This window comes from Carcharhinus amblyrhynchos, chromosome 17 (assembly GCF_965287045.1).
Source record: "Carcharhinus amblyrhynchos chromosome 17, sCarAmb.v2.hapA, whole genome shotgun sequence".
NCBI classification, from domain to species: domain Eukaryota; kingdom Metazoa; phylum Chordata; class Chondrichthyes; order Carcharhiniformes; family Carcharhinidae; genus Carcharhinus; species Carcharhinus amblyrhynchos.
Genome location: NC_137340.1, coordinates 55,807,171 through 55,819,202, shown reverse-complemented (window position 1 = coordinate 55,819,202; position 12,032 = coordinate 55,807,171). Strand labels below are relative to the sequence as shown.

Sequence of the window (12,032 nt, the reverse complement as noted above, 5' to 3'; positions counted from 1 at the left end):
AAATGTGGAGACCAAAACTGTACACAGTATTCCAGCTGTGGTCTCAACAAAACTCTCTATAACTGGAATAAGATCTTTATTCTTGTGCTCCAACTGCCTCGCAGTAAAGACCGACATGCCATTTGCCATTCAATTCCTTGTTACAGCTGTGTGCCAACTTCCTGCGTTCCTTGTCTGAGCGCAGCTAAATCCCTCTGAATACCAACACTTACAAACTTCACACCCTATAAAAAATATCCAGAGAGAAAGGGGCAATGTGGAGTGAGGGCTGTGCAAGGCGGGGGAGTGGAGAGGGTGAGGGCTCACAATAGCAGGCAAAGAGGCAGGGTGGATGAGGACGGTGAACAATGAATGGAAGGTAGACGAGAGACCGAGAGAAGGAGAACTGGACCCTGACCAGGCTGGACAGAAAGCTCACAAACACAGAGTTTTTTATTTATTCATTCGTGGGACATGGGCGTTGCTGGCAGGTCAGAATTTATTGCCCATCCCTAATTGCCCCTGAGAAGGAGGTGATGAGCTGCCTTCTTGAATCACAGTAAGAAGTCTCACAACACCAGGTTAAAGTCCAACAGGTTTATTTGGTAGCGAAAGCCACAAGCTTTCGGAGCACTGCCCCTTCATCAGGTGAGTGGGAGTTCTGTTCACAAACAGGGCATATACAGACACACACTCAATTTACAAAATAATGATTGGAATGCAAGTCTTCACAGGTAATCAAGTTGTAAAGGTACAATCAATGTGAGTGGAGAGAGGGTTAAGCACAGGTTAAAGAGATGTGATTACAGTGACTCTAAAACTGGAGCACATGGGGACTCGGTCGTGGTGGGAATGTCTGATGAAATTCCTTAGGATCTACTCCAATCGAAAGAAGATCTGACTTTGGACAAAGCCATCCAAATCGTCAGCCAATCAGAAGTCTGCCGGGAAAACTGTTGCATTTTGTATGGTGAAGACGGTGTGTGATACAGAGCAACACCAACATGCCAGCTCCTAAAGAACAAGGACTCTCCAGGGCAAGGAGAGCAATGCCCAAGGGTGACGCTAGATGGTGGTAGAGTGTGTCAGTGCAGTGGTGTCCAAGGAACCCATAGGGCATGAGCAGTTTCCACCAATCGCTGTGCAGTGCTTTCACTGAGACCAGCTGGGACATTTTAGAACAATGGCTAAGTCCAAAACCTCGAAACACGCAGAGGATCCCAGACAAGTCCATGAGAATGTTAAGCTACATTAAAAAACTGCCCAGCAACAATAAAGGAATCCTAGAAGATGGATTTGCAATACTGACACATCTGTAAAGGGTCACCTTGCGAATTTCAGATTAACCACAGGAGTCAGTGTGGCTGTCGGTGCAGGAATCAGAACCAAAAGACCTCTGGTTATAAACACACCACTGTATAGTCCCAGAAGACTCCAATATAGGTGGCATGGTGGCACAGTGGTTAGCGCTGCTGTCTCACAGCACCAGGGACCCGGCTTTGATTCCCGGCTTGGGTCACTGTCTGTGTGGAGTTTGCACATTCTCCCCGTGTCTGTGTGGGTTTCCTCCGGGTGCTCCGGTTTCCTCCCACAATCCAAAAGATGCACTGGTTAGGGTGCATTGACCCAAACAGGTGCCAAAGTGTGGCGACTAGAGGAATTTCACAGTAACTTCATCGCAGTGTTAATGTAAGCCTTACTTGTGACTAAAATAAACAGACCAAAAAAAAACTCCCAGACAAAAACATGACTCGAAAACCACTCCCGGGATCATCCACAATAAACCCTTTTACCTCCTGTGCGTCCTTCAGCATTCCCAAAACGGCAAAAGAATGATGAAATAGCCACTGTCACCAACTACACTGAGTCAGTGACCCCCACGAGATCCAGCTCTGCTGATAGTCCTGACTGGGACTTCAGTTCATTCTTGCTCAATCTCCTTCACAGACAGCAGAAAATATTTGAATTTGATTTGATTTGATTTATTATTGTCACATACATTAGTATACAGTGAAAAGTATTGTTTCTTGCGCGCTTTACAGACAAAACATACTGTTCATAGAGAAGGAAAGGAGAGAGTATAGAATGTGGTGTTACAGTCATAGCTAGCGTTTAGAGAGAGATCAACTTAATCCGAGTTAAGTCCATTCAAAAGTCTGACAGCAGCAGGGAAGAAGCTGTTCTTGAGTCGGTTGGTACGTGACCTCAGATTTCTCATCATTTTCTCGAAGGAAGAAGGTGGAAGAGAGAATGTCTGGGGTACGTGGGGGTGGGGTTTGGGGCGGTCCTTGGTTATGCTGGCTGCTTTTCTGAGGCAGCAGGAAGTGTAGACAGAACCAATGGACTGGCCAAAGCTCCAGATGAGCATCAACAAACTTGAAACAGAAGATGCAGAGGAGACGGAGGAACAACAGAACTTTAGAGTCAAGCAGTTGCTGTGACAGAACTCGGAAAAACTACAGTAACAAAACCGGAATGTTAAACTCACACACGCAACGGGAAATCGATCCTGGACCAGGAAAGAAGTGATCATCAACTCACTAAGAAAAAGCCCAGTGCCCATTAACAAACTGAGAACTGCATTAGCAGCCAAACTGCAGGCTGAGCTCAAGGCAGGGGGAACATACAAATACAGTAAACTTTCAACTTCCAGGAAGATTGTGGTGGACCCCATTGAAATCAAACACCTGAGACCAGTCAACGAATGAACACAGCCAGTGTTCACTCTGCAATGAGAGCGATAAGCCCATGGGATCTGACCGAGGAAGACAGATTATCAACAAAGAAAAATGCACCACTGAGGAGCACCAGAAAGTGAATGAGATATTGAGAGGCGAGTATTTGAAACACCAATTACCGCATCTTAAACTCCAGACTAACATCAGCCCAAGGAAACTGAAACTAACATTCCACCAATCTTCAAAAGAATGAGATCTGGAAGATTGGTAAATCCCCCACACTATCTGCATCTGGGGGTGAGGGGACAGCACACAAAGATCATTGCCAATAATAGGGAGGTGTAGTATTGGGCTGTTTGGGATTGTAAGGGTTAATGAGGGACTGGGGAAATAGAATCGCCCGCATTACGATGTCGAGAGTCCCATGGGATTGGCCGAGTTTAGTAGAGTTTGGTAGAAGTTGGTGTGAGAACTGTATCCTGTATATCTGCTCAGTGTGTCATTCATAAACAGTTATTGGTCAACCAAACCAGCCTCTGAACTGTGTGTGTGATAACCAAACAGCATTGACCAGTCTGGTTACCTGTTTCCTGTTCCAGGTTTCGGGATGATTCAGCCTTGTGGACATGTGGATTTTTACCCAAACGGGGGTGAGAATATGCCAGGCTGCAGCAAGAACATCCTGTCATCCATCCTGGACATTGATGGGATCTGGCAAGGTGAGTTCCATATGGAGTGAGTGTCACTGCTGTGGGAATTCTCCACATTGCCAAGGAAATGGGCACTCAGAAGCAGCCAATCCTGTCAATAAAAATGAAGTGTCATTGCAGAGAGCGAGACATTCCCAGAGTCAGGAATTCACGGCAGCTCCGGCAGAGTCCATTCAGCCCATTGAATTCATGCTGAAATGTGCAATGGGGAATGGTTAAAGTGTTTGTGTCACAATGAGGGATCTCCCCTTCCCTGTCCCCTCGATTCCCAACACTCATCCCAATCTGGAGCAATCCGGTGACTGAAGGAGGAGGTGGTCCTAACTCAGACTCACAGGGTCTGGGTTCAAATCTGACTCCAGCCAGTGATGGAGAGCAGGAATCTGGGTCAATGTGCAGCAAGCTCCTTCTTCCTGCTGGGTGGGTGGTCCTGTCCTCACTGTGTGTGTCCCTGATGGGGGGCTCTGTCCTCACTGTGTGTGTCCCTGCTGGGTGGGGGGCTCTGTCCTCACTGTGTGTGTCCCTGCTGGGTGGGGGGCTCTGTCCTCACTGTGTGTGTCCCTGGTGGTTGGGAGGCTCTGTCCTCACTGTGGGAAATTCAGGTCTGATTCTCTGGGAGGGTGATTTGTTATCCAAGCCTGGTCAGCTTCTCAGATGTGAGTCCAGGTGAACAGTAAGCTGAGGGATCTTCACTGGTTCACTGAAAGGAGTGAGAAAACTACCCCGTTTATCACTGGTCAGTAATCCCCCATCCAGCCAGAGACAGCTACATCCTATCAATGACTATCCATTAACCAGGGACTGTAAAGCTGTGTGTAACCATCCTTCCTCAGAGCGCAGTCTCATCATCTCCAGCAATCAATATAGAACTTTCTGGAAAGTGGGAGCTTCCTTCCTAGTTTATTATTGATTTTAAGCTGGGGAAGGTCCCAGAGCCATACCTTGTTGAGACTGAGCTGGCAGCACCCAGAGCAGGAACCTCTCAGCTACTTGAGTTTAACGATGAGTTGGAGATATTTTCCTTCCTCAGGAACAAAGAACTTTCTCTCCTGCAACCATTTCCGGGCAGTTCGATATTACTCGGAGAGTGTTTCGTCGCCGGGTGGTTTCCTGGCCTTTCCCTGTGGCAATGAGAATGAATTTCGGGCAGTAAGTACTTCACTCTGCAACATCGACTCATCAAATCAAACTCCAGAAATCAAATTGAAATCTTCACCCCAATTCACAGGATCAACATAACGGATTGAAAATCATTCCAACATGGATTTAGAAAGATTTCCTTGTCTGATTGGGTGCAGATGCAATGGGCCGAATGGCCTCCTTCTGCATTCTATCTGTGCGGAGTCTGTATGTGTCTGCGTGGGTTTCCTCTGGATACACTGGTTTCCTCCCACATTCCAGAGATGTGCGGGTTAAGTTGATTGGCCGTGCTAAATTGATCTTACTGTCAACAGGGTAAATATGTGGGGTTAGGGGAAAAGGGCCTGGGTGGGATTATGATCGGTGCAGATTCAATGGGCTGAATGGCCTCCTTCTGCATCGTAGGAATTCTATGATTCTATCTGTGTTGAGCTTGCACATTCTCCCTGTGTCTGTGTGTGTTTCCACCAGATACTCCCAGGACAGGTACAGCACAGGGTTAGATACAGAGTAAAGCTCCCTCTACACTGTCCCCATCAAACACTCCCAGGACAGGTACAGCACGGGGTTAGATACAGGGTAAAGCTCCCTCTACACTGTCCCCATCAAACACTCCCAGGACAGGTACAGCACAGGGTTAGATACAGAGCAAAGCTCCCTCTACACTGTCCCCCATCAAACACTCCCAGGACAGGTACAGCACGGGGTTAGATACAGAGTAAAGCTCCCTCTACACTGTCCCCCATCAAACACTCCCAGGACAGGTACAGCACGGGGTTAGATACAGAGTAAAGCTCCCTCTACACTGTCCCCATCAAACACTCCCAGGACAGGTACAGCACGGGGTTAGATACAGAGTAAAGCTCCCTCTACACTGTCCCCCCATCAAACACTCCCAGGACAGGTACAGCACGGGGTTAGATACAGAGTAAAGCTCCCTCTACACTGTCCCCCCCATCAAACACTCCCAGGACAGGTACAGCACGGGGTTAGATACAGAGTAAAGCTCCCTCTACACTGTCCCCCATCAAACACTCCCAGGACAGGTACAGCACGGGGTTAGATACAGAGTAAAGCTCCGTCTACACTGTCCCCCCATCAAACACTCCCAGGACAGGTACAGCACGGGGTTAGATACAGAGTAAAGCTCCCTCTACACTGTCCCCCCATCAAATACTCCCAGGACAGTTACAGCGGTTAGATACAGAGTAAAGCTCCCTCTACACTGTCCCCCATCAAACACTCCCAGGACAGGTACAGCACGGGGTTAGATACAGAGTAAAGCTCCCTCTACACTGTCCCCATCAAACACTCCCAGGACAGGTACAGCACAGGGTTAGATACAGAGTAAAGCTCCCTCTACACTGTCCCCCCATCAAACACTCCCAGGACAGGTACAGCACGGGGTTAGATACAGAGTAAAGCTCCCTCTACACTGTCCCCATCAAACACTCCCAGGACAGGTACAGCACGGGGTTAGATATAGATTTATATTTTCCTGTTTTTAATGGTTTGTATATTACATGGCTGCAGTGTGACCAGGGATGGGAATTGAACGTCCAGGGGTATTCAGCATTTAGGAAGGACAGGCAAAATGGAAAAGGCAGTGGAGTTACATTACTGGTTAAAGAGGAAGTTAACACAATAGTGAGGAATAACATTAGCTCCGACCATCTGTATGGGTAGAGCTGAGAAACACAAAGGGGCAAAAATAATTACTGGGGATTGTATACAGACCCCCAAACTGTAGTGGTGATGTTGGGGATGGCATTAAAAGGAAATTAGAGATGCATGTAATAAAGGAACTTCTGTAATTATGGGTGACTTTAATCTGCATATAGATTGGGCAAATCAAATTCGTCACAATATCGTAAAGGAGGAATTTCTGGAGTGTGTATGGAAAGGTTTTCTGGATTAATATGTTGAGGAACCAACAAGGCTGCAGTTATATCTTGGTGAGACCACACCTGGAGTATTGTGTGCAGTCTTGGTGTCCTTATAAGAACATAAGAACATAAGAAATAGGAGCAGGAGTAGGCCATCTAGCCCTTCGAGCCTGCCCCGCCATTCAATAAGATCATGGCTGATCTGTCGTGGCTCAGTTCCACCTTCCCGCCCTCTCCCCATAACCCTTAATTCCTTTGTCTGAGGAAGGATGTCCTTGCTATAGAGGGAGTACAGTGAAGGTTTACCAGGCTGATTCCTGGGGTGGCAGGTCTGTCATATGAGGAGAGACTGAGTGGGTTAGGATTATATTCACTGGAGTTTAGAGTGAGAGGGGATCTGATAGAAACTTATAAAATTCTAACAGGGTTAGACAGGGTAGATTCAGAAAGAATGTTCCCGATGGTGGGGGGGTCCAGAACCAGGGTTATAGTTTGAGGATAAGGGGGAAACCTTTTAGAACTGAGGTGAGGAGAAATTTCTTCTCCCAGAGGGTGGTGAATGTGTGGAATTCACTCCCACAGAAAGTAGCTGAGGCCAAAATATTGAATGTTTTCAAGAAGAAATTAGATGTAACTCTTGAGGTTAAAGGGATAAAGGGATGGGGGGGTAGGGGGGAGGGGATCAGGATATTGAATTTGATCCTCAGCCATGATCAAAATGAATGGTGGAGCAGGCTGGGAGGGCCGAATGGCCTCCTCCTGCTCCAAGTTTCCAAGTTTTTATGTAAAATATTTACAAAGACTCTTTTCTGTGTCAAGGTGCACTGTGGGGAAATGGTGTCTCCTACAGTGGATCTTACTGAGCTGCTTGATGCTGTCTGCCATTTTTGGGGGTGACTGTCATTATGGGATATTCCTCACTTTCCACCTGTGGATCCAATGGTGACATTGTACTCATCCTGTCCCGAGAACTGACCACTATCTCCCGGGGAAATCCTGAGCACTGACCACTGTCTCCCGGGGAATCCCAAGCACTGACCACTGTCATAAGAACATAAGAAATAGGAGCAGGAGTAGGCCATCTAGCTCATCGAGCCTGCCCCGCCATTCAATAAGATCATGGCTGATCTGTTGTGGCTCAGTTCCACCTTCCCGCCCTCTCCCCATAACCCTTAATCCCCTCTCTTATCAAAAACCCATCAACCCGCGACTTAAAAATATGTAGCGAGGCAGCCTCCACCACTTCAACGGGCAGAGAATTCCAGAGATTTGTCTCCCGGGGAATCCCGAGAACCGACCACTGTCTCGCAGGGGAATCCTGAACTCTGGCCACTATCTCCCAGGAAAATTCTGAACTCTGGCCACTGTCTCCCAAGGAATCTGAGCACTGACCACTGTCTCCCGGGGAATCCCGAGAACCGACCACTGTCTCCCAGGGGAATCCCGAACTCTGACCACTGTCTCCCAGGGGAATCCCGAACTCTGACCACTGTCTCCCAGGGGAATCCCGAACTCTGACCACTGTCTCCCGGGGAATCCCGAGAACCGACCACTGTCTCCCAGGGGAATCCCGAACTCTGACCACTGTCTCCCAGGGGAATCCCGAACTCTGACCACTGTCTCCCAGGGTTATCCCGAACTCTGACCACTGTCTCCCAGGGGAATCCCGAGAACCGACCACTGTCTCCCGGGGGAATCCCGAACTCTGACCACTGTCTCCCAGGGTTATCCCGAACTCTGACCACTGTCTCCCAGGGGAATCCCGAACGTTGATTTACCAAATACTCAAGCTTGGTGTCCCACTGTGTGAAGCATAAAGACAAGGGCAATAATTGTATATTTCAGGATCGATCAATGAGGATAATCGTTCTTCATATTTAATAACTCAGTGTTGGAGGTTTATTTACTTAGGGAGGCTCAGATCTTCTGAATGATTCTGAAAGGTTTCTTGTTGCCACCAGGTGGTGCCAGTGAGCTGTCGGATACTCCCCTCGAAACTCCAATAGGTTTTCCCGAGGTTTGAGATGTTCTCAATGCCTCTCACACATTCCAGCTACCCTCCGCACTGAGACCACCCTCCAGCTCCTCGTTATCTGGCTTTAGATATTTACTGACTCTACTGGAAGGGGACAGTGACTAACCCAGCCTGGATTTGTCAGGAAACTCACAAAACTGATCCAGAAATGTTGTCTTGCTCAAATTAAAGTTTTAAAGTTCATTTATTATTGTCACATTAACACTGCAATGAAATTACTGTGAAAATTCCCTAGTCACCACACTCCGGTGCCTATTCGGGTAAACTGAGGGAGAATTTAGCATGGCCAGTGCACCCTAACCAGCTCGTCTTTCGCACTGTGGGTGGAAACCAGAGGAAACCCATGCAGACATGGGGAGAATGTGCAGACTCCACACAGACAGTGACCCAAACCAAGAATCGAACCTGGGTCTCTGGTGCTGTGGGCAGCAGTGCTAACCACTGTGCCACCGTGCCAGCTGTAACTGAGGTAACTGCCGGAGAGTTTCTATCTCTGCCTCCACCTGCCAACTATCCCCAGGAATTCCCTGTGTCTATTGGCTGGGCTACTGCACTCTGAGCTCCAGGGCAGGGCTGTATGGAGCCAGGCTGATGGACACATTGCTAGCCTCCGGAGATCCTATTGTGTTTGGTTCCTGGGATTGTTCACAATGCTCAAGGAAAGCGAATGGGGATGTGTGCTGGTGTATGGGACTGTGTGCTGGTGTATGGGACTGTGTGCTGGTGTATGGGACTGTGTGCTGGTGTATGGGACTGTGTGCTGGTGTATGGGACTGTGTGCTGGTGTATGGGGCTGTGTGCTGGTGTATGGGGCTGTGTGCTGGTGTATGGGGCTGTGTGCTGGTGTATGGGGCTGTGTGCTGGTGTATGGGGCTGTGTGCTGGTGCATGGGGCTGTGTGCTGGTGTATGGGACTGTGTGCTGGTGTATGGGTCTGTGTGCTGGTGTATGGGACTGTGTGCTGGTGTATGGGACTCTGCTGGTGTGTGGGGCTGTGTGCTGGTGTATGGGGCTGTGTGCTGGTGCATGGGGCTGTGTGCTGGTGTATGGGACTGTGTGCTGGTGTATGGGACTGTGTGCTGGTGTATGGGGATGTGTGCTGGTGTATGGGGATGTGTGCTGGTGTATGGGACTGTGTGCTGGTGTATGGGACTGTGTGCTGGTGTGTGGGGCTGTGTGCTGGTGTATGGGACTGTGTGCTGGTGTATGGGACTGTGAGCTGGTGTATGGGACTCTGTGCTGGTGTGTGGGGCTGTGTGCTGGTGTATGGGACTGTGTGCTGGTGTATGGGACTGTGTGCTGGTGTATGGGGCTGTGTGCTGGTGTATGGGACTGTGTGCTGGTGTATGGGACTCTGTGCTGGTGTGTGGGGCTGTGTGCTGGTGTATGGGGCTGTGTGCTGGTGCATGGGGCTGTGTGCTGGTGCATGGGACTGTGTGCGGGTGTATGGGACTGTGTGCTGGTGTATGGGGATGTGTGCTGGTGTATGGGACTGTGTGCTGGTGTATGGGACTGTGTGCTGGTGTATGGGGATGTGTGCTGGTGTATGGGACTGTGTGCTGGTGTATGGGACTGTGTGCTGGTGTATGGGGATGTGTGCTGGTGTGTGGGGCTGTGTGCTGGTGTATGGGGCTGTGTGCTGGTGTATGGGGATGTGTGCTGGAGTATGGGACTGTGTGCTGGTGTATGGGACTGTGTGCTGGTGTATGGGGCTGTGTGCTGGTGTGTGGGGCTGTGTGCTGGTGTGTGGGGCTGTGTGCTGGTGCATGGGGCTGTGTGCTGGTGTATGGGACTGTGTGCGGGTGTATGGGACTGTGTGCTGGTGTATGGGGATGTGTGCTGGTGTATGGGGATGTGTGCTGGTGTATGGGACTGTGTGCTGGTGTATGGGACTGTGTGCTGGTGTATGGGGCTGTGTGCTGGTGTATGGGGATGTGTGCTGGTGTGTGGGGCTGTGTGCTGGTGTGTGGGGCTGTGTGCTGGTGCATGGGGCTGTGTGCTGGTGTATGGGGATGTGTGCTGGTGTATGGGACTGTGTGCTGGTGTATGGGGATGTGTGCTGGTGTATGGGACTGTGTGCTGGTGTATGGGGATGTGTGCTGGTGTATGGGACTGTGTGCTGGTGTATGGGGCTGTGTGCTGGTGTATGGGACTGTGTGCTGGTGTATGGGACTGTGTGCTGGTGTATGGGGATGTGTGCTGGTGTATGGGACTGTGTGCTGGTGTATGGGACTGTGTGCTGGTGTATGGGGATGTGTGCTGGTGTATGGGACTGTGTGCTGGTGTATGGGGACTGTGTGCTGTTGTATGGGGCTGTGTGCTGGTGTATGGGGATGTGTGCTGGGGTATGGGGATGTGTGCTGGTGTATGGGGATGTGTGCTGGTGTATGGGACTGTGTGCTGGTGTATGGGGATGTGTGCTGGTGTATGGGGATGTGTGCTGGTGTATGGGACTGTGTGCTGGTGTATGGGGCTGTGTGCTGGTGTATGGGACTGTGTGCTGGTGTATGGGGATGTGTGCTGGTGTATGGAGATGTTTGCTGGTGTATGGGACTGTGTGCTGGTGTATGGGACTGTGTGCTGGTGTATGGGACTGTGTGCTGGTGTGTGGGGCTGTGTGCTGGTGTATGGGGCTGTGTGCTGGTGTATGGGGCTGTGTGCTGGTGTATGGGGATGTGTGCTGGTGTATGGGACTGTGTGCTGGTGTATGGGAGTGTGTGCTGGTGTGTGGGACTGTGTGCTGGTGTATGGGGATGTGTGCTGGTGTATGGGACTGTGTGCTGGTGTATGGGACTGTGTGCTGGTGTATGGGGATGTGTGCTGGTGTATGGGACTGTGTGCTGGTGTATGGGGACTGTGTGCTGTTGTATGGGGCTGTGTGCTGGTGTATGGGGATGTGTGCTGGGGTATGGGGATGTGTGCTGGGGTATGGGGATGTGTGCTGGTGTATGGGGATGTGTGCTGGTGTATGGGACTGTGTGCTGGTGTATGGGGATGTGTGCTGGTGTATGGTGATGTGTGCTGGTGTATGGGGATGTGTGCTGGTGTATGGGACTGTGTGCTGGTGTATGGGGATGTGTGCTGGTGTATGGGGATGTGTGCTGGTGTATGGGACTGTGTGCTGGGGTATGGGGATGTGTGCGGGTGTATGGGGATGTGTGCTGGTGTATGGGACTGTGTGCTGGTGTATGGGGATGTGTGCTGGTGTATGGGGCTGTGTGCTGGTGTATGGGGCTGTGTGCTGGTGTATGGGGATGTGTGCTGGTGTATGGGGATGTGTGCTGGTGTATGGGGCTGTGTGCTGGTGTATGGGGATGTGTGCTGGTGTATGGGACTGTGTGCTGGTGTATGGGACTGTGTGCTGGTGTATGGGGATGTGTGCTGGTGTATGGGACTGTGTGCTGGTGTATGGGGCTGTGTGCTGGTGTATGGGACTGTGTGCTGGTGTATGGGGATGTGTGCTGGTGTATGGGACTGTGTGCTGGTGTATGGGGATGTGTGCTGGTGTATGGGGCTGTGTGTTGGTGTATGGGGCTGTGTGCTGGTGTATGGGGCTGTGTGCTGGTGTGTGGGGCTGTGTGCTGGTGTATGGGGATGTGTGCTGG

The 12,032-nt window shown here is 50.2% G+C and overlaps 1 protein-coding gene across 1 annotated transcript in view; it reads left to right on the top strand.

Annotated features, from left to right (window-relative positions):
- Positions 1-12,032, top strand: part of LOC145354267 (inactive pancreatic lipase-related protein 1-like) — a 30,350-nt gene that overhangs the window by 10,730 nt on the left and 7,588 nt on the right. Inside the window, exons 9-10 of the mRNA XM_080205356.1 lie at positions 3,257-3,376; positions 4,398-4,516. Coding sequence (XP_080061482.1) covers positions 3,257-3,376; positions 4,398-4,516 — 239 coding nt within the window. The remainder of the gene's footprint in view (positions 1-3,256; positions 3,377-4,397; positions 4,517-12,032) is intronic.